The following is a 23,022-nucleotide window of genomic DNA, read 5'->3' on the forward strand; positions in this document are numbered from 1 at the left end:
ACACTCCATGACTCTCCTAGACTTCTTCTGTTCTTCTGAACAGTCCTAAGAAGAGCCAGCTTAGGGATGTGGAGTTGTGGCCTCCCACTGTGTCAGGTGACATACAAGAGTTATGAAGAGACATCTCCACACGGATGATCCGACTGTCCCCAGGCAGGGGCTGCTGGAGAAGTGGGGTAAGAACCGCATTCCACCTCTCCTTCCAGTTTGATACCAGGCTGGCTGCAGGGAGTGTCTAAAGCACAAGAGTGCCTGGTACGTGGAACACACAACCGAGTCAGGTTACGAGGGCTTCTGGAAGGAAGCATCATTGACACTGATCTGGAGGAAGGCCCAAAGTGTGCCAAGCAAGCAGACCTTGCAAAGGTCTGAGCCTCGAGACTGAGCCAAACCTCTGTTTGTGAGCCCAGGGAAGAGGGAAGGAGGGGAGAGCAGGGCAGTAGGTGGGACAGGCTCCTGTGAGAATGCATTAGGAACAGCAGTGGGATGACATGGCCCTCAGGCTGACCCCATGAGGCTGATGATTGCTGACAGTCAACAGAAGTACAATCTCTGCACACGGCCAGGGCAGGGTAGGGCAGGAGAGCAGAGTGTGTCCCTATGCTGCCTTGGGACCACAAGTGTGAAGACTTGCTTCTTGATCCCTGAGACTTGAGGTGTTGTGGTGTGCCCTCCAGGCTGGAAGAATCACACCAGCAGGGACCACCCTCTGCCAGACCAACATGTGCAAGACTTGGCACACAGTAGGTGGTGGACAAATGTTGTTTCGGGTGAACAGATGGACATGGATTGGCTCTAAGCTAAGAAAAACTCCAATTCCTGTGAAGCAGAGGGAAGCATAGTCCTTTGGCTTTGTGTCTACATGTAGCCCCAGTCTGCCCTCTTGCCTTCTCCCTTCTCCCCTGTTTTAGTCTGGGTCCTTGTCCCCCTTCCCTCACCTCCCTGCCTACAGTCTTGCTTCATGCATCCTTCTTCCTCATGAAAGATGGGCGTTTGGTGTGGCAGTGGCCTCACTCCATCAGCACCCCCTTCTTCCCCGATCTGGCATAGACTTTTCCCACACAAACCCAGCTCCCTGCTCCCCTCCTTCAGACAGATTCCTTTGGGCTTTCAGCCAACTGAGAGGAGTCCTCTTGGGTGACTCGGGCCTTTGGCATTTCATGTCTGTATGTGTCATTCTGGGGCCACAGATACATGCTGATTAATTTGTTCTGAAAGTCACCTGTAGAGTCTGTTAATATAAAGATGAAGGGTTGGGTATGACATAGAACAGGCCTTCTGAGAGAGGGCAATGTGTCTGATGATCCCTTGCTTGGGCCTTGTGTCACTGTCCATCATGGGCCTGGCCATGTTTGGGTGTAACAAGAGGGAGGCCCTCTCCATAGTAGCATGCTGGTAGCATGCTCTTGATTTCTGAGACTCTGGAGCTGTAAGCCAAATAAACTTCTGTTCATTAAACACCACCCAGTCTGTGCTGCTCAGTGATAGCAACAGAAAACAGACCGAAGACAGCTATGAGGGGAGGGAGCTGAACTCTGGAGTCCACCTCCCTCCCAGCCCCAGTTCCCAGCCTGAGTATCCGAGTCTGCTGTGTGGTTGGTGACACCATAGCCACATCCTCAGAAGACGTGACAAAGAGGAGCCAAGTGAAACCACCTCATGTGGGTGACCCTTAGGGAGAAGCCTCAAGACACTAGCTCACAGCCATACTACCCTGTCCCCCCTGCTCACCTGTAGTGTATCCCCAAAGGAGAGCTTGTGGATGATATGTGTCATATCCGGGTTCTGTGGCTGGGCTGTGGCACTGTGCGTGGACACATGGAAGTTGCCGGGGACCTAGAGGAACAAAGGCAGGTTTCATGTCTCTGGGTGGCTGTCCAAGGGAGTTGACTGCGAAGGCTGTGTGATGGACACATGGACTGGGACACAGGAGTCAGACATACATGGGGACTGGAACTCTGGCTTGGAGCATTTCCAGCTGCATGACTTTGAAGAAGACTGGTACATTCACAGAAGCTCCTGGAAGAGGGATCAGGGACAACCCAGGGCAAGAGTGCATGGGAGGTATCCAGGTGGGCTCCAGACATAGCCTGGATTCAAAACAGCAGCAGGCCCCACCCATCTCTGTGAATTCAAGGCTACTAGTTCAACAGTGGATGGCGGTGCCCTTTGAACCAACAAATGACTTCCTCGAACTATAAACCCAATGCACACCTACTCAAGTTGGCCTCATCACCATAGACAGGGAATCCCAAGAGACTGACTACGGTGTCCTTGCCGGCCTTCTGGCCCAGTTCCCAGTGTCTGCTCACCCTTGCCTCTCCCCACACAGACCCTTCCCCAGGGCTGTGAGAGCAAGTGTGTTAAATCATGCCTTTGATCATCCCACACCTCAGCCCTACACCCTCCAAGGCTTCTAACAGTCAAGTCAGCCTGCTCTTTGCAGGTGGTTTGTTACACAAGAGTTCATTGCTGGGGGTGTGGCCTCACTGTGGCCATAAGCATAGAGCAGGACCTCTATGATGTGGGGCCTAGTTGGGGGTAATGATCCTTAGGCATCTAAGAACACTGATCTCAGAAGGGACTGATGCGGTTCTCGTGGGACCTAGGCTAGTTTTGAAAGAGCAAGGCTGGCCTGTCCTCTCTCTGGCTTTCTGTCCCACCATAGCATCCTTCCTTTAGAATCCTTTCTGTCATTTGTCTGCCACTGTGATATCATCCACCTAGAGGACATCATCAGAGGACAACTGATGGGCACCTGATCCTGAACTTCCAGCCTCTAAGGCTAAATAGATAGCTTTTCTTTATCCATCATTGCCTTAGCATTTCACTACGGCAATAGAAAAACTGAGTGACCCTGTAGAACCCAAAGGTTCTTGTGATATATTCTGGCCACCGGTCACACACTCAGTCCTACTCTCCATGCCTCATCAACACCACTGTCACCTCCCTATGGCACTGGGAACACCTTGAGGCCTTTGTGCTGGCCACTTCTTCCTGGAATATTTGTCCATTAAGCTTTCCCCACCTCCCTTAGCTCCATGCTCAGGCTGAGGAGGGCCCTCAGCTCTGTTTTGGGTATGTTTGGGGAGGGCTTTCGATGGGGGAGGATTCCCTTGTGCAGAGGCCATAAAGCCTGCATTTCTCAGGTTTCTTCCTGAGGCACAAGCAAGAAGGTATGCCCAAGACAGAGGAAATCCCTGAACAGAATGGGGTCAAAGAGGAGTTAAATTGCAGGCAGCAAAAGCAAAGAGGTGAGGTCATTTAGCTAAAATCCCAACTGCCACACAGAAAACCTAGGGTCTTTCTTAGTCCAACTGTTATGGAGGGAAGAACATGGCTACAGCTTGGCATGTGACTGTTTTCTCAGGAAGCTTTTGTCAGTGCCCTGTTTCAGGCACTGGGCTGCAGGCCTTCAGCTGGGACAGCCTGTCTTCAGCAGGAGCCGAAGCTCATACATCTTATGAGCCATAGCTGAAGTGGGCAGCCCAGGGGGTCAGGGGTGGCACAGGAATGACAGTTCAGAAAGGTATCTAGAATGAGCAGAGCATGGCCTGCCTCAGGGACCCAACAGAAGTGGTTCTCCACCCTTAGCACTTGGGCTCATGTCCAGCTGTCACTCTGTGCCTCAGTTTTCCCATCAGAAAATGGGAATGATGAGCATAGAGGTTTGAGAATGACAGAAGTGCACAGGCATGGGATGAACACACTTTAGTACTCACAGAGAAGGGGCCCCGGAAGAGCAAGCAACAGGGTGTGAGGAAAAGCCACTGCTTTTGAGAACAATTTCACGCTTCCTTTCACAGTGTAAGTAATACCTGGGTTTATTTCCATTACAAACCCTGCACAGGGCTGGGTTTAGCTCCATAGAGATGTAGCTAGGTACCTACGTCAGGAGGAGCACCTTGCCTCATACACAAGGCCTTGGGATCCATTCCAGCACCAGGAAAGAGAGAAAAAAAAATGCCATTTACATGATACTATCAGAATTCCTGAGACTGACAGTGTACTGTCAGGTTTCCTGAGCAGTGGGCCAGGCCACAGGGTTTGGGGTCTTTGTCCCCAGAGTTAAGAGAGTGGTGAAAACTGGCTCCTGGGTGTCTGCCACCCACTGCCAGCCCTTCAAGGCTGTGACTCAGAAACCCACTCCACGACACACCAAATCCATCACAGGGGTCTGAGTCACACAAGCACACGCTGAGCTGAGGAAACAGAAGACGATGCTTTTAGAACCTGTGACTTAGGCACCTACGTCAGTGTCTCAGATGGATTTTAAAAATACATAACTGGAGCCGGGGCCCCCCTTCCCTCTGCCTTCCTTCCAGGGGCAGCCATGATTAGCAGGGCTACTGGGCAGACTCAGTCTGAGCTGCTGGGAGCTGCCAGGGCACCTGCAGGTAAACTGTGGCATCTGGCTGTGGTTGGTCAGCTTCCTGATGAGTGATAAAGGGCCATATCTATAAAGGGGACACGTCTATGTCTAATGATGAGAGATCAGGAAGGAACAGCTGTTTTCCTTGTCTTTATAGCAGGCTGTCATACTGGCTATCTTTTATTTTATTCTTTTGGGAGGGAGGGTTTCCAGACAGGGTTTCTCTGTACAGCCCTGGAACATAGCTCCTGTTGCCCTGGAACTCACTCTGTAGACCAGGCTGGCCTCAAACTCAAGAGATCCATCTGCCACTGCCTCCTGAGTGCTGGGATTAACTTAAAGGCGTGCACCATCACTGCTGGGCTTACACTGGTATTCTTAATGACAGCTCCAGAGACACAAAGCCCCAGAAAGGGAGAGTGAGAGTGGTCAGGAGAGTCTACATTCTCCAAAGGGCTGGATGGATAGTGGTTCAGGCTGTGCCTGAAGAACATGGCCACTCTGGTCATGGAGTGTTTAATACAGATGTTAAAGGCAGTAGCCACAGGCAGGGCTCAGGGTTCGGACCTAGCTGTGGTCCTTTAAATGCTACTGGACTCCTGTGCTCTAGTTAAAGACCAGTAAGAATCCATTGGACAGTGGTCACAGAACAAGGGCTGGATAGCCCCTTCACAGGTGCCCTGGCCACCATGTCCTCCTCTGGCTCAGAGAGGCCCAGTTCCTTGCATGTCTGCTATTCAGGTGCAGTGTGCAGACGCACTTATGCCAAATTGATGTCAAGCACAGGCTGACACGGGCAGGGCAATAGCCTATGGATGGGTTACAAGGCAGGGAAGGAAAGGGTGTCTATGCCTGTCCAGTCACCTCATCGTGATTTAGTCATTACGAGGTAGATATTAACACCATTCTCCCTCCCCCTTACAGATGAGGGAACCAGAGTTTGGATATACTGTAACACTCAGAACCCTTAGCCAGGACACCAGAGTCAGGCTTTGGTTGGTCTGACTCTAGAGGGCAAGTTCTGGTTCATCCAGAGCCAGCTGGGATCCACACAACACAGCCCACCCAAAAGAGCAGAGGACATGTCTGCCAAAAGGCAGGTGCTGTGACACCTGAGTCATCAGGAGTGGGCAAGTTCAAATGCAGGCGACCACATCTCACAACTGGGAAGTGGGTCCGTGTACACATGTGCCTGGTAATCTTCAACTGTCACCAGCAGACACCCCCCACAGCCCCACCCCAGGGAGATCACCCATTCCCCACCACAGTACTCTTTCAGGTTTTAGTGGTCCCCCAGGTTTATAACAAGGATTTACATCCTCTTTGTGGAAGAGCTTGGGATCCTTAAGAGTTTGGTGGCAGGAGTCTTGGGCTTCAGGAGGCTGGAGGGAAAGCCTATGGTTCTGCCTCCCTGATACTCCCAAGCCAATGCTTCTGGGGGTGCCTATTCAGAGTGTCCACAACCTAAACCCACGACTTCCCGCATCACTGTTCATTGCTGACTCCTATGGGAAGGCCTGTTACCCCAAATTCTCTCCTTCAACCCCAGAAACACATCTCCAAATTCTGGCTTAACATTTCCCTGGAGATATCTTCTGGGAATCAAACTTAACCAGAATTGATTCCCAGGCCCTCCCACAGAACCCCTCTTTCCCAAGCTTCCTCAGATGCAAAACAGTACTCAGCAGAGTGTTTGGGTCCGTGGGTGCTTTACGTGCCACCCCCAAGTCACAGCTAAGTACTGTTGACTCTGTCCTCTTCCACTTCAGCTCTTGGCCTCCTCCTGTCCCCAGGCAGCCCACAGAGCGGACTGTCTACTGGGCTATCCTGGCTGTCTGTCAACACCTGCCTCAGAACCTCACTCATCTGTACAGCATGTTCCCAGAACCTATGTCTGTCTCTGACACAAGGTACACATTACAAACCAGGAATGAATGGTGGCCGTTCACTCATTTACCCAACATGAGCTTGGTGACATGGGTGATGCCACTGTGGCATTATTACCATCACAGCTATAACCTCAGGTGGCCTGTGGGCCACTGCTTGCTTGGAGAGGAGGAGAAACTGAGACTTGAAGCCAGGTCTTCTTACCTCTCTCAGTGTCCTCCACTCTAGCAAGGCCACCATCAGGGAGGGGCCTGAAATCCCAGGGAGTCCCCAAAGTCTATCCAGTTTCAGAGAGAATGACCAGGCAGTCATGGTGCTGATTCTCGACTTGCTAGGGGTTCTGTTGGGGTTGAGTGGGTAGGGATCAGGAAAAGGGCCCAGGCAGTGTCTCCATACCTTGTTGATGCTGAACTGGCCTTCAAAGCGGCAGCCTGCTCCGTTGTTCAGTGGGATCTTCATGGAGTTGTCGATATGGCCCACTTCATGCCTGCCCATCTCATCTTGGATGTCAAGCCCGACCACTGTGGGGGCCAGAGAGAGCAGTCACACACCCCTGCATAGGTGGGGACCAGCCCACTTCTACAGAAGGCCGATTTAGCCCTCCATGTAGCCCAGGTAACCCAAGGCTACACAGAAAGAGTCAGCAGAGGACAAAGTGGCTGCTTGGCTCAGAGGGAGAAGTGTCCTAAACAGTCCCCCTCCCCCAATCTCCCTCCACAAAGTCACAGCACCCCTACCACTGCCTGAAGCTAGCGAGGATGGAGGAAGAGCTAGGAGGAAGCAGGGGCTAGACCACCCAAGGCTGCAGGGTCTCAGTGACTCAGCTACATGCAAGTCAAAAGGAAGCTGTGGGGTAAGAGGGACCACAGGGGTGTGCCACTTGATCTGCCACCTAGATCCTCACTGTGTCCTTTCACCAATGTGACATGACTCTGGTACTCATTAATCTCAGTGCCTCAGTTTATCTTTCTGAAATATGAGGTGACAAAAATTGGACTTTCAGTGGAATTGTGTGTGGGTTACACAGTTAGTAGGTATGGAACTCAGCACAGGGTCCGACTGGCAGCACGTGACAAGTGCTTCTCTAGGGTCGGCACTTGCCACACCTCACACTCTGGGGTCACTGGGTGAAAAGGTTCAGGCATTCATTTGTTTGTTATCTCTCTCTCTCATTCACACCTTCCTTTATTCAGTACCAAGTCCCATGCACCTGCCTATGCACCAGAGTGGCATCATGGGAAAAGTCAGGCTGCACCCTCCAGGAGCACAGGCCCTTTTATGTGTTTCTTTAGTCCACACATGAGAGATCTGTGGTCCCCAATGCCAGTCTTGACTCCAACATCATTCTGTAGCCTCACTGTGGCTCAGCTTCTGCCCTGTAACAATGAGCAGGCTGCTATACTGTGTTCCCTGACATGGTCCCAGTGTGCACAGGGAGAGGCTGTTGTCCACCTTGGGAATGTAGCAAGCTTCTTGGCAGGCACATCACAGGAAGCTTGACACAGAGAAAGAATAGATCTTTTTAAGTAAGCTATTTTAAAGACAACCCAGCATAGAGGGAAAATGAGAACAGCTGAGTTCCTCAGTGGGTGTAGGGGAAGGATGTGCCAGCCAGTGTGGAAAGGCACGTGACATGGCCATCACAGATGATGCCACTGGTCTGTAATGAGAAAGCTAAAGAAATACAAGCAATCCCTGCCTGACTCAATAGTTCCACTTGAAGCCAGCTTGCACAGATACTCATGCTCGGACATGTGCAAAAGGCCACTCCAGTCAGCCTTGATGGAAACCATGACAATCAGAAGCCACCCAAGTGCCTGTCAAAATGATGGTGGCTGGTAGATCGGGTCTCATCTGTGATGCAAAGCGGCAGGTAGAGAATACACTTACTGGCTGCATGGAGAAGCTGTCCCTGGGTCCCTGGAAGACAGGCTACCTAACCTTTCTGTGACTCAATTATCACAGGCTGGTTGTGGAGACCAGGACTCACAACAGCACTTGCTATGTGCTAAACACATCGCTAAAGAGTTTTATGTAAGAGCACAGGACCTGAACATTCTCTGTGGGGAAGATGATGTTATAACTATCCAGCCAACATCAGGGGAAACTGAGGCACAAAGAGCTCACAACTGAGAAGCAACAAAGCTTGCAAAGGAGTCAGACTGTCTTGCTTTGAGCTTATCTACAGGCAGTTGTCCAGAACACAGTTCTGATTCAGAACAGGCCTTGGTGGGAAAATAGCTGGTTATTATTTCACTAATAGTATAAGTAACTTTAAAAAAGCTCTGTGTGTGTGTGTGTGTGTGTGTGTGTGTGTGTGTGTGTGTGTTTGTGTGTGTGTGTGTACACTTCACAAAAGTTCTACAATATGTAGAGTTCTAGCTATCTGGGAAGAACACAAAAAGCAAATGGGATACATATCCCAATACACATGCATCCTCAGGCAGCCAAGTCTTGGGATGCTTAAGTTCCCCCTGTAAAATGGAGGGGTATTTGTGTTCCAGTCCTGGTATTCTCTGGGTTACTCACCAAGCCCAGTACAATGCATATGCCTTGTAAGTAGCTACCATCCTTTGAAACAGTTCCTTACAAAAGCCCATGTGATGGAGGCTTGGACCATAACCTCTGGTGCTTCTAGAAGGTGGTAAACCTTTAAAAGTGGGGCCTAGTGGGACATCCTTATCATTAGTAGGCCATACCCCTGAAGGGGACAGTGAAATCACTGCCTTTTGCCCTCTCTCGTTTGCTTCTTTGATTTGAGGGGAACAGATCTGCCCACCCCATGTTCTCATCACACTATACAACAATGCACCAGCCAATCACAGACTGAGACGTGCAAAACCCGGCCCTTACACACCTTTCTCTTCTGATGTTGGTGTCTCTGGCATTTTACACTAACAAAATGATGACACAGTAACTCCCTGTGCTATATTGTCTAGGAAGTACCGATGGGAAGAAAGTCTGTCCATTTTCAGGTCAAATGCAATGCATTTTTTTCTCTGAATGCTTTAGTCCTGCAGCTGTTGAATCTATGGGTGTGAAATTGTACACACAGAGTGACTATGCGTATAGATAAACACACCGACAGGGAAAACAGGCCTCCACAGTCATCATAGGCTGCTTAGGGAATAATGACATGCAAGGACAACAAAGAGGAACACAAAAGGGGTACTTTTGTGTTTTTAAAAATGTATCTATATTTCCCTCTGTATCAAAATTCTAAGTATCCACTCTACCACTGGGCTACAGTTCTGTATTTTGAAGGTGTACCTTGGAAATAATTCCTGTATTAGTTGTATAATGAACAGTAATGGAACCCAGGGCCTTAACATTCCAGGCAAGAGCTCTACCTACCCCCTTGGTCCCAGGCTAAGAATATATTGTTTTTGAAAGCAGGATATGAGATGATACATGTAGTATGACTTCAGCCATGTTCAGAAATCCACAGGAGGGATGCCAATGGGACGTAATGATGTCAGAATGTCCACAGACCCCGTCATCAGGTGGTGGAATTACGGATGATTTCCTCTGTTTCTCTGGGTTTTCCAGAGATACAAAGATGAATGTGCATTTTTGTGTATAATGAAGTCTTTTTGTGTATGTGAGTGGTACTGGAACCTGAGGTCCCAAGCACACTGGGCACACCACTGAGCTACACCCTGACCTGGAGGTCTTTGAAAGAAAAGCCATTGTGCTGGACTCTGGAAGGTTCAAGTCATAGCCCTGCAGAGCTGGCTGAACCCATGGGGAGCAGAGCATAAAGACTGGCCCAGCCAGCAGCTAGGGTCGCCTGTCCTGTCCAAAGTCACACTGTCTGGATCTGGGACTGAGACTAGGGCTACCTCCCTCCAACTCTGGTTCTGCTGGTCTAGTCCCCTGGCCTGACTAATAGTTTCCTTGCTTCACAGATACAGCCAGCTCCTGAAAGAAAGGTTGCCAGATAAGTTATTTTCCTAAGAAGAAGAGAGAAAAAAATGAAAACATAAAAATAAATAAAAGTGACCTATTTCAACAGGTTCTCTGGCCCTGGGCCCAATGTGGGCTCAAAGCTGTGATGTCACTCTCACCAAAAGCAGGAACAGAGCTGAATGTCTCCCTGTTTCTGTCTGGGCCCACCCAATGTTCTGTCCTTGTGGGCTGTGCTCCTGAGCCATGTCCAGTGATCGTAAGGGAGGGGTGGGAGGAGGCTGAGTATTAGGCTATGGACCTGGTGGGGCTGAGGGATGGCTAGAACCATCATTGCAGAGAAGATAACCCACCAGTGTGGCTAGGTACCATCTCAGAGGAAACTCTGCTGCTAAAGGGGAAACTAAGATGACCAATGTTTGTCTGAAAAGGAGGTGGGGGCTGCCTCTAAATCAGACTTCCACTGTGTTTTGTTTTATAGAAATAATTCTGTCTTGATTAAAAGAGTAAACAGAAGAGATCTGAAGTTAGAAAGGAAGATCTCACTGACATGGGCTTCTATAGCTGTGGGCTGTGCAGGCTGGGGCTTGGGGTCCACTGGCATCTCACTTTAACTGCTCGAGAGGTTATGTGACTCCCACAGAAACCATCCTGTGGCCATCAGCCACTGACAGGGATAATAATAGCCCTGGCACACTGCTAACAGATGAGGCAGATTTATGGCGCTGCTACACTCCAGGGCATGCAGGATGCCAGCCTGAAACCACACCTCAGCTGCACACACCTCTGGGCTCACCCTTTTGCCTGGTCTGGTCCCATCCCTCTCTCCTTTGTGGTTTCCTCTCTCCATAAGTCACTTGCTCAGGATCTTAGGCTTAATAAACCAGAGCGACTCCAACGCCCTGTGCCACCTGCACCAATGTAGTCACTCTACAGAGATATATGAGATGTCTTTGAGTCCAGAAAACCTCCAGGTACATGCTTAATTATATTCATCTAAAAAAAAAAACAGGTGGGGGCTGTCATAGGCCATGTGTGATTTGCAGCTGGTGGCATGCATTTAGCTCATCCCAGATGGCTCACCACGTCTGCACACAGATCACCCGCAGGGTGGCGGGCTGAAACAGGAGGCTATTTGGAATACTCACATTCACAGTGCAAATTGGGTAAACTGATGTTGAGACTGACGTCAATTTTGCCTCCGCTGTCCTTGTCTGGGTCATCGACGTAGAGCTCATTCACCCTGAGGGACAGACAAGTACAGAAGCCCAGACTGAGATGGAAACACTGATCCTGCCCACAGGGGATGGACAGCCAGGAGCCACCTCACTTGGTGGCCAGTGCTCAATGACCCAGATACCCATGTGGGTACACCAGCATGCACATGCCCAGGTCCCAGGAGGTAGGGCTCCAGGCTCAAATCCACCCTCCAACACAGCTTTACCAGGAAAGAGAGCAGTTACTTAGGAAGAAGGAAGGGTCCAGGAAGAACATTTGGCCAGATTCAAGTTCAGATCCTGGCTCTAGCACTTTCTACAGTCTCCTCAATAAACCCATCTATCGAATGGGAACAACACTGCCCATTTTTGATGGGGTGGCTGAACCGTAAAGTGGGAAATAGAGTGTCACTATGGCCCAGGGCCTGGCACCAATAGGTACACAGTGCCTACTGCCTGCTCTTTGGGAGCCCTCCTTATAAAGTTCCAGGGATGAAGTCCAAGTCTCCCACAGGACCAGATAATTAAGTGTAACAAAGCTAAAGGCTTAAGCAAAGCTCACCACATACTCCCACAGCACTTCCACCTCTTACACCCTCACACAGGACCCCTGTGGTTTTTATCTGGCCCGGCTGGCTAACCTAGCTGTTCCCATCTCAAGATCCTTCATGTGACCACGTCTGTCATGTTCGCTGTGGCATGTAGGGTAGCACAACCATAGACTGCAGGGGTGAATGATGAGATCGTTATTCCATTGCCAGAGTTACAGGGCAGATGGCCCCAGACAGCTACACCACCTCGCTGCCAGGGACAGTAACAACACACATTTATTCAACAGTTTGGGAGGCATCTACTGCCTATCAGGTTCCAGATATGGTGTCAAGTCACATAGCCTCTGCATTCATCAGGCTCACAGGCAGAATCAGACCTCGCTTACCTCCTAAGTGCCACAAGGAGGCCTGCAGGTCTCTAAGACAACGAGAAGGCATGGTCTCAGCAGGGGGAGGAGGAGGGCCCTACAGCATGTACCAAGGCCCCAAGCAGAGAGGGACTAGGCTGACAGAGGGATTGAAAGAGGGTCACGGCAGATGCAGTGTGAGAGCCCAGGTGTGGCGCTGTGACAGCTTGAGCAGCCGACGTGACACTGAGCACAGCCACATGGCCAAGCTTGTGCCTCAGCAGGCTGGAGGCCTGGAGGAGTCACTATGTACCAAGGAGACCAGATAGTGGGTGACCACAGTGGTCCAGAAACCATGGCTGCTGGGAGCAGGCAGGGCATGCTGATGGACACACATGGGATGGGCCAAGGGAGGCCATGTAAATGGATGGTTCCAGTTCCTTCCTTCCTCACTAAGCCAGGGGCCCATGAGCATGTAGTAGAAGCAATAAGGAAGGAGACATGCTAGCTGCCCAGATAATTCCCCATGGGGGGAACCCCAACTCTAGGCCTGGCCTCAAAGGCTGCTGAGAAGTGTGGGAGAAGGTGGGCTAGGCTATGCTAAACACTCATGGATGGGGACCAGGGATGCTGGTCAATAGATAGGAAGTTAGAGATGACAGGAGCCCTGATGTTCTACGGCACAGGCACGGTGACTACAGCAACAACATGTTGTGGCTTTTTGTTTGTTTGGTTTTTTTCCTTTTGAGGCAGGGTTTCTCTGTGTAGCCCTGACTGTCCTGGAAGCTCTGCAGATAAGGCTGGTCCCAAACTCAGAGACCTGCCTGCCTCTGCTCCTCTAGCGCTGGGATTAAAGGTGTGCATCACCACTGCCTGGCGAGAAAAGATTTTTAAGTGTTCTCTCACAAAAGGCATAAATGTTTAAGGTGATGGATGTACTAACTAGATGAACTGATAATTTGGCAGTTTATCAAAATGTCATCTTGTACCCCATTTTGTCAATTAAAAATAAAATAGGACTGAAGAGATGGCTCAGTGGTTAACAGCACTCCAGGGACTCAAGTTTGTTTCCCAGAAGCCATGTTAGGCAGCTCACAATGCTCAAGGGGAACTAGTACCCTCTTCTGGCCTCTGTAAGCACCTGCCCTCACATGCACATACCCATATGCACACATGTGCAGGGCGTGTGTGCACGCACACACACACATACACACACTTTAAAATGGTAAAAATTCTTTTTTTTTAAAGGCCATAAAACAAATATTTGAAATAACCCACATAGTTAGATCCCTTGGGACAGGTTGTACTGGAGGAGGACTCCCAAGGAGCTCTGTGAATGACCAGTCATCTTGATGGGAAAGAACAGATCGGGCCCAGCAAGTGAATTTTGTTTTTACAAAGACTTCATTGAATGTGATACAGCCTGTGCTTAATTAACAAGAACTGTGGCTCAGGGACAAAGCCAGACACTGAACGCCCAGTTCAATTTGATGGGCAAAAGTGGAGAGGGGTACTCCCTGTTATGATAAAGCTTGAGGGGGACCTTGTGCATGGGACCTTGGTAGATCCCATGGCAGGTGAGGGTGACCGAGGCAGAAGAACAAACATGCCAGGCAGACAGAGCTTAAGTGAGAAGTTTTATTAGAAAGGGAAGGGAAGGGGTAAGGAAAGAGAGAAGAGGTAAAGAGACACAGAGACAGAGAGAAGACAGAGAGAAGACAGAAGAGAAGAGAGAGACAGGAAAAGTCCTGTCTGCCCCAGGGGAACAGCAGGAAAGAGAGAGGAAAAGAGAGAGTGGGATGAGAGTATAAGTGGGTGGAGGTCTTTCTTTTAAAGGGGTCCTTTGCACCTGGGCTTATCAGGGTACTGCCTGAGTGTATTCTGCCAGGTGACAGGGCAGGCCAGCATAATGCCTGAATCCTTACACCCCCTAATCAAGGGAGTCAAATATATACATTCATGCCATCCTATCTGTTCCTGTGGGAAGTCCTCATTCCCCTTTTAAAACCAGGAAACCAGGGCTCAGAGGAGGCGTGTTTCATCCCAAGCGCACACAGTAGAACAACTGGGCTGGAATCTCAGCTGAGGTCTGCCTCATGCCCAAGCTCCAAGTTTCCAGAGCTACCCAGTTTCCTCCTCTTCTTCTCAGTCTCTAGGGTCAAGGGCATGGGATGTGAGGTGGGAGGGGGACTCAGAGGCTTATACAGGCAATGCTCAGCGTATTGGCAAGTACTGTGTAGAACCAGTGGGCAAGGAGTGAACAGGCCATATGAGATTTAATCAGAGGAGGATCCATTTCTGCTAGAATTTTTCTTCCTAACTCTTCAGCACCTGTTTCTCCCACAGCCTCAATTTCAAAGGATTATCAGTCTAGTAAGGATATTGCTGTGTGGTTAACTGAACAGCGGTCCAGGGTGAGAACTTCCCTTCCTGCGAGACTCCTCCATACGCGCCCACCTTTCCCACTCGGTAAGACCCAAACCTTTGTGCATTGCTCAGGGATTATGGGGTGAGGTCATTCCCTGGCAATCCTGAGAGATGACCTCAGCAGAGTTAGGCAAATCCCAGGTGTGGTTCAGGTGAGCTCATTGCCCCAGGGAGGCTTCTCCCAGGCAGGGATCCCTGTCTCCTAGCCAGAAGAACTGGAGCAGGCAGCTGCCAGGGCTGAAGGGCCACACAGCACAAAGGGGCTGTGGTGCCTGAAGGGAGGACAAATGCATCGCCTTTGGCAATCTGGGCTGGTGGTTATGTAAGGCCAGAGCTGGCTGCTCCTCGTGGCTGTAAGATGTATATGGCTCAGTCACCGTACCGCCTACTGATGAGGTCAGCAAGGCTGCCTTCTGTGTCCAAGGCAAATGTTCCAGGCCAGCTAGCTTCCTGCCACCCCAGGTGCAGCCTCACCCACAGCCACCCGTGCAGGGTTGCCAAGGCTGACTGGCTCCACTGGCTGGGGATGAGCTGGTTTTAAAAGGCCGACAGGCTGCCACAAATTAGCTCACCTCAAAGAAAAGAAACATTTGGTGGGTACACTACAGTTTAGGGACTCTTACTTGCCCAACACCCCATAACCAGCTCAGTACATAAGAAGGCCTGTGGGCTGTCCTCCCTGCCACTGTCACTTAGAAGCTGAGGTACCTGGGACAGGTGCTTCACCTATCAAGCCCTGTTTCCTTATCAGAATAACTGGAGAAGTCCCAGGTGAAGTTTAAAATAGGGAAACTAATCTATGACAATAGAGGTCTCGAGAATGGTGGTAGGAGGGGGTGCACAGGAGCCTTCTAGATGGCAGAAATCTATCAAGGCTCAACTAAGATGATGGCTAGGAGGGTGAGTTCACTGACCTCAACTTTTGCATCTGCTGGAAGTCATACATACTTCAATAAAAAGAAACCAAGATGGGGAGGTGGGAGAAGGAAAGAGAAGGAGAAAGGAAATGAGCAAGGATTCTCAACAGCTCTCAGGGCTACTGAAGGTTAGGCTACAGCTTCAGGCTGCCCAGGCCAGGAGATAGATGATAGATAGCTAAATAAATATATAGATACACAGACAGATGGACAGACAGATAGATAGATTAGATAGCTAGAACAAGCACATGCCTCATTTTCTCTCCAGGGCTGACCACAGGCTCTAAACGCAATGCCAAGGAGTACCCAAGCTGCCAAGGTTGACCTCCTGGCTGACTGACCTTGGACAATGGGCACTATCTTCAACAGCCTCAGTTTCCCTAGAAATAAACTCGGTCTTTCATAACAGTTGATCCTCCATTTCTACAGGGTTTCTATCCTTGGGTCCAACCAGTTGAAGATTTAAAAAAAAATTTCAGAAGCAGAAACTGAGTTTGTATGAGACACACATGACCTCTTTCCTTGTTCCTTAAATAAATACAGTGCTACTACTATGTGCACAGCATGCACTGTGGGGTAATGTAAGTCATCTGGAGCCGGGGGTGGAGGAGGTGCACAGGTGACATGAGAACATCAACCACACTCTCTAGGGTCCCATCGGCCCTCAATGATTCTGATATAGCAATAATGAGACTGCTAAGGTGGACAATGAAAACAAGAGGAATGTTGAGCATATTCTTACTACAGACTGGAAGCTCAGTCTCCAGCCATTCTCTTTATTGTTAATACCAACATTTAATGAGCTGAAATAACAGGGACACTAATTGTTTCCATTGCAAAGTGTTGTGGTGAAGGTCAAATGCATTATGCATGAAGAGGTGGCATAGCCCTGCCTAGTATATTCTGCCCCAGGAATAAAGCTGGGAGATGCCCACACCATGCTGGGGACAACAGTGGGATTTTGCACGTGGCATCCCTGTAACACAGCAATCTAGTGCTGGACAGGATTACTGTGTCTTCAGTAAGGAGCGCAAATGACTGGCTGGGTTCACACAGACTGTAGGAGGCAGAGAAGGATGCTACCAAGGCAGTGTCCTGCATTTTCCACTGTGTTACACTCTATGGAGAGGACAGGGGTCCCTGGAAAGCAGGACATCCCCCAGGGGGATTGGTGATGCAGGCATCACTGTCTTTTCTGATAATCTTCAGATGGACCACCCTAGCGCCTCAGGGCCTACGGGACATGGAGGCCCTTAGGTCCAAAGGCTTTCAGCTCTACAAACCTCCCTCTATTACCTCCTCCTCTCACACTGGAGAAAGCAATAGTGACTGAGCTCCCCCCCACCGCCACCCCGCCCCGCCCCACCAGAATGAGGACTCTTGAGTTCTGAGGAATGAATGCAAACTTGGGGGTGCACAAGAGAGTGTGGGTGTAGGTTCGCAGGGGTCCCAGGAAGAGGAAGGGTGTGTGCTGGTGGAGGGATGAAGGCCCATTCCAGGTGGGGGACACCAACCAGCGCAGCACTGCATGTCCTGAATGCATGGGAGGAGGTGGGTGAGAATTGGCCTTGTAGGGACAGAGGATGAAAGGGTTGGGAGGTATTGGTGGGGGGATGTAGGTGGAATGCAGCCGAAGGCCTTGAGATTCTAGGCTGAGGCGTGAGTCTGATGACATCTATGGAAAACAATTTTATTTGCTTTTAGAAGAGCACTTGAATAGTTCAGATTCCTGCCCAAGGTTGCTGGCCTCCATGCCTAACAATCTGATCAAATGGAAACTTCCATGCAGTGGGGAGGCCGCTGTAAAAGGCAGGGTGAAGAGTGGGAGGGGAGGTTGACCAGTAAGCCTCAGACCCTTGGCTTTTAAACCCTGACTTCTGTAGTGAAAGGAAAATGACTGCCTAACAGACGGATGCCCTCCACAGCCAGCTGCCTACTCCTTACCAGGGCCTGCCGCTCATGTTCTCTTTTCCCCAAACCCACTTTTCAGGGGTGATCTTTCTCAACAACGAATCTGTCACGCTGAGCCCAGGAGTCTTCAAGCCTCCCACTGCTAAGGACGAGGCCTGGATGCTCTCCAATGTGATATCTTAGTTCCACCAGTCCTGACCACAATCGAGACTCAGTTCAGGGGTGCTAGGTAGGAGGGAGCCCCCCCCACTCTTCCTTTGGCTAAGCCCCTAGTCTCCCCAATTTTGGTTCAGTATAGGGACATGTTAGGACCCAGCTCAAGGTAATCTCCAAGCTCCTACTTCCTGAGTGGCCTCTTCCAGCTTGCTACCTTAACTCTGCAGGAGAGCCTTGAGCCAGTCTTCCAGTAAATAGGTTTTAAATTTAATTTTAATTTATTATCACTATTGTGTGTGTGTGTGTATGATATGTGTGTGGGTACACACTGGGAGGTCAGGGGACAAGTCTGTTGAGTGGACCCAACTTGGGTTGTGAGTTCTGCCTAAGTGCATGCTTCTGCCCACTGAGGCATATGGACCTAACCATCAGTAATTCTGACCAAAAAAGCCATGGCTTTTATGCACTCGAGGCTCTAAAACATGCCCTGCAGAGATGATGGGATGGGGTGCCCAGGCTGTGGATGTCCACAGTGCTTAGACTCTGCTCCTCCCCTTTTACTAACTTTATGGGTTAAAAGCTGTTTGGTGCCTCAGTTTCCCCCAGAAACTTCAAGGGGTATTGTGACAAATTTTGAGGCAATCATTGTAAGATACTGACCTGGGCATATGAGCCTAGAGTGTGGCCACTTACGATACCTAGAAAGCACCATAAGGTATAGTATGTTAAAAACAACTGGTGGAGGGTCTGAGCAGCTACATTTTTTCTTAATCATAAACCCTACTAGGTGAATAACTATTAAAGCCTTTAGGAACTTGGCAGTCAAGGGCTAGAACACTTCACAGCCACTTTCTGAGAGGTGGGTATGCCCCTGGATACACTGAACCTCTGAATATCCCAGGGGACACCTTTTTTCATTCTGGTCAACAGCCTGGCCAAAGCCCAGGTCGGAAGCCAATCACCCATCAAACCTCCTCCCTCTCACTCAGCGGGGCAGAATGAGCATCTCACGCCACCGACAACCACAGGCCAGGGCTGCAGTGTTGACCCAGCCAGCGGTGACCTCATTTCCTTGAGTTATATACATTCTCATGGCCAGAGGAATCCGCTGACCCACTGTGGTCGGTCACAAAGCCACCAGACAGGACGAGTGGCTGCCCCAAAAGAGAATGAATTCTCCTTCAGTTTCTCCCCAACCTACACTTCCTGGGCCAGGATGAATTCTCCTTCAGCTTCCCCTATCCTATGCTTCCTGGACCAGGCTGGTTCTATTAAAGAAAGGAGCCCAGTGTGGGCAACACAACCATTTCTAGACTGCTGTGTGAAGTCTTAGGCCTGCCTGGACCCCTAACAAGTTGGTACCATGGTGAGGAAGGACAGGGAGGGAGGTAGCAGGGAGCAGTCAATGGGCCAGGTTCAAGACTTCTCAGCCCTTTCCTCCCTCATGGGACCACAGCATCCAGGAGGCAGGAAGAGGAAGTCCCTGAGCAGGGGAGGGGAAAGCATAGGGAACACACTGTGCTCTGCCCCTGACAGCCCTGCCCTAGGTAAACAGTAGACAAAGTCCACTGTCAGGGCTTGCTTGAGCAGCCCAGCCTGCTACACAGCTTTCGCAGGCCCAAGCTCTGACATCAAGTCACTTGTATGTGGCCATACCTCAGTGCCACAGGCACGCCCTCACTGGGCTGAGCTGACTAAAGCTTCCTCAAGTGTTACAGGGTACACAAATACACCAAGAGACAGGATCTGACTGATGGCAAAGTTTGTAGGCCTTGGGTTAAGTACCCTTTAGCCAAGTCATCTTGTTCAGTCTTCATAAAACACCAGGTCCATACATCTATCTATCCTATCCCCACCACACTTCTCATTAACTAGCTCCACCCCACACCAATGTTTCCTCAGAGCACCTCCCACAACTAAACCATTGGTTTAGCAATGGTTTATAGCATTTATACTTAATTATATATTCAAGTAACGTGAAGACAGTTTAAAGTAGGTGGGAGGACTATGCATGGTGACATACAACTGTGATCTCAGGATTCAGGGGGACAGCCTGGGCTACATAATAAGACCCTCATCTCAGAAAACAAAACAAAAACAAAAGCAAGGGGCTGGAGAGATGGCTCAGTCATTAAAGAGTACTGCCTGCTCTAGCAAAGGACCCAGGTTCAGTTGCCAGCATCCCATGGTGCCCCACAACCCTCTGTAAACCCAGTTCCAAGAGATCTGATATTCTCTTCTAGCCTTGGGGGAAACCATGCATGCACACAGTATACAGACATACATGCAAACACTCATACATGTAAAATAAAAACAAACACATCATTAAAGAAAAAACAAAAAGCCATACACAAGAAGATTATGGGTAGCTTTTATGCAAATGATGTGTAGATTTTATATAAATGACACAGAAGGGACTGAGGTGTTGGGCTTCTGTGGTGAGGGTCCCAGAAACAAACTCAAGGATAACTGGGGGAACAACTACAGACTAGTTAGTCTGCTTGTGTCTGCATCCAGCAGGCACGGGATGCACGGCAGCAAGAGAGAGCTTTAGGAGACCACAGTCAAAGCAGAAGCACTGTTAACTAAGCAATTACAGGGCTAGAGCTCAACCTACCCTGGCCTCCACATCCCTGCTTGCTCACTTTGCCACCGCCATGCCAGCCTCCCCATTCTTCACAGACCCTAAGCCATTCCTGCCTCAGGGCCTTTGCACTTGTTGCTGCTTCTGTCCACAATACTGAATCCACCTGCCTGCGCACCTGCACCCTGCTGCTGTCACAGGTGCACAGCTATCAGCTACTTAGAACATACCACCCTGGAGAGTGGCTTTCATCCTAGAGGAGAGCACAGCCTGCAGAGGCCAGCAGATGCCCACCCAGAACACTGTCAGTGTATTTCAGGGTTTTATATTCTCCCTGCTCCCACCTCTAGCTTGTGACAAGAGCAATCCCTGGGACACACAGTAACACACATACATACAAAGAAGATGCTTCTCATGGTCACAGTCACCTGTCAGGGACTGTGGGAAACAAACCCCTGCTCTTGCCACTACATGGCCTCCTGTCATGGAAAGCAAAGCTTTTCCAAAGTTGGAAGTGAAGTTTGAGTTTGATCTACTCTCACACATTTGACTCAGAGAAGTTCAGTAACTTTCCCAGGGTCACACAGCAAAGCAGTATCCTGCTTCTGTGTCTCCTAATGCCTCATCTGGTGCTCTCTCCACAGGTCCAAGAAGCTCCCTGGGTTAAAAACAGGGTCAAAGTGACAGGGAGGCAGATGTTCCTACACCAGTGGCAGGTGGGAAGCTACCGTCAGATGTGAGCTAAGGGGAAGTGGGGCCAAGCTTCTCAGGGCTCAGAAGCCATCTCACTTTGCCACTGTGGGCAAGTACCTCTGCCTCTCATAACCTCAGTTTCTCTCATAAAATGGGGGCTATTTGGGTGCAAAGATAGTAACAGACAGCTGAAGCCACGATGCCTGTTTTTAGCTTCCTGTTGTCTTGTGGCTGGGAAGAAAGCAAAGGAAACCAAGACATTCCATGAGTAGATAAAGAAAATTCCAAGGCTGGGAAGAAGAAGGGGGTGCCAGGACCCAGCCCCATGACAAGTCCACAAATTGTAAGCACAGTGACAAAGAGGCTTTGCAGCCAAGGGCCAAGGCAGGAGGGTTACCAGGCAGTTGGGGACAGCTAATTCTAGAATCAGAGATGGATGACTGGTGCCAGTCGCCAGGAAACCCATGCTGACTCCTCCTGAGTGTGGGCCTGAGAAATGAGAGGGGCACGTCACCCTCTGTTAGGAAACTACCCGAGCCTCTGAGCACTTCCCACTTCAACATCAAAGGACTCACGGAAAACCCACTGGCCAAACTCGGGGCCAGTGATGATGATGATGATAGGGTGTGCGTGCGTGCGTGCGTGCGTGCGTGCGTGCGTGCGTGCGTGCGTGTGTGTGTGTGTGTGTGTGTGTGTGTGTGATTGCTCAGTCTGTGGACCTGGAAATCCTGGGCCCAAAGGGAGACGAAGGACTCTGACAAAGTGATGCTCAATCTCACTCCAAATTTAAAGCCCTTTTATGATGTCGCATACTTGGAAATAGAAGCAAGCCAGTTGCAAGGCTTTCATCCCTTTTCCAAGCTCCACCCTCTCTCCTCATCTGGACCCCAGAAAGCCAGCTGCCCCAGGGAAAAATGACTTACACTTCCGTGGTGATGAATCCAGTGAGTTCGGACAGGAAGAGGAAGAGGATGAAGAGGCAGCAGCAGATGGAGACTGTGGGAAACATGGAGTCAGTGTTAAGGGTGCAGGATGCTTCAGGAAGGAGGCTGGTCCTCCACGCCCCTACCACTACAGGGACGGAAAGATGCTTAGAGGACCCAGCGTACACACAGGGTGAGGGTACCTTCCCAGAGACCATCAAAGCCCTTTCTTACTCATGACTTCAGTGTGTCCCCTTTTAACTTATGGCCTCAGTGTGACCCCCTTTTTACTCATGGCCTCAGTATGAGTCCCCCAGAAAGTTGCCATTGGCCTGACTCTGTGGTCAGGGTGGGCCTCTTCACAAAAGCAACAGACTCTGCTAGACTCCTAAAGATCTCTTTGATGTGGAGGTTGGCCTGGAAGAGGCCAGTGTGCTGGTGTACTACAAGGCACTCTGTCCACAGTGAACATCTGGGAGATACCGTGTGACCATCTAGATTCTTGGCTTCTGTGAAATACATGGTCCCTGTCCCACACTGGGTCTGAGACCAGAGTTCTCTTGCACATCAGTGAACCAAAGACTGAGGCACAGCCTACCACTGGTCTGCCCCTCAGTCAGCCACCTGGGCATTGTTCAGCATTATAACAGGGTGAGAGCAGAATCAGCAGAAGCCATGTGGCAGTTTGGGCTCACTTCCCAGTTTAGTGATATGTACAGCCCTGCCTGAGGCTAGCCAGTGGCAGTGGGGTCATGGCACCTGTCAACCTGCAGTCACCAGAGGGACAGTTAACACACCAAAGAAGCTGCCAGGCTGAGCTGAGGTATGCCATAGACTGGAATTGACCATTTCTATTTACATTATTTTGAAATTACAGCAGGATTGTTGGAACACGAGCCTGTAACAGTAGAGAAGCATTTCTGTTCATGTCCATCTGTCTGTTTGCTACCTACCTAATTTCCTATCTGTCTTCCACGAGCATGTGTGTAACAGTAGAGAAGCATTTCCGTCCATGTCCATCTGTCTGTTTGCTACTTACCTAATTTCCTATCTGTCTTCAGGAAGGACCAGCATTTATTGAGCACTTATTACATGCCCATGATGATGCATTAACAAACCACTCCATCAAGA

At 50.0% G+C, this 23,022-nt stretch overlaps 1 protein-coding gene across 2 annotated transcripts in view; it reads right to left on the reverse strand.

Annotated features, from left to right (window-relative positions):
- The window catches only part of Ergic1 (endoplasmic reticulum-golgi intermediate compartment 1), a 97,307-nt gene that overhangs the window by 19,683 nt on the left and 54,602 nt on the right, over positions 1-23,022 (reverse strand). For both annotated transcript variants that reach the window (XM_027425188.2, XM_027425189.2), the window contains exons 3-6: positions 21,892-21,964; positions 11,314-11,408; positions 6,656-6,780; positions 1,732-1,836 (exon numbers count right to left, since the gene is read on the reverse strand). In XM_027425188.2, coding sequence (XP_027280989.2) covers positions 1,732-1,836; positions 6,656-6,780; positions 11,314-11,408; positions 21,892-21,964 — 398 coding nt within the window. The remainder of the gene's footprint in view (positions 1-1,731; positions 1,837-6,655; positions 6,781-11,313; positions 11,409-21,891; positions 21,965-23,022) is intronic.

Source organism: Cricetulus griseus, chromosome 7, assembly GCF_003668045.3.
Source record: "Cricetulus griseus strain 17A/GY chromosome 7, alternate assembly CriGri-PICRH-1.0, whole genome shotgun sequence".
NCBI classification, from domain to species: Eukaryota; Metazoa; Chordata; class Mammalia; order Rodentia; family Cricetidae; genus Cricetulus; species Cricetulus griseus.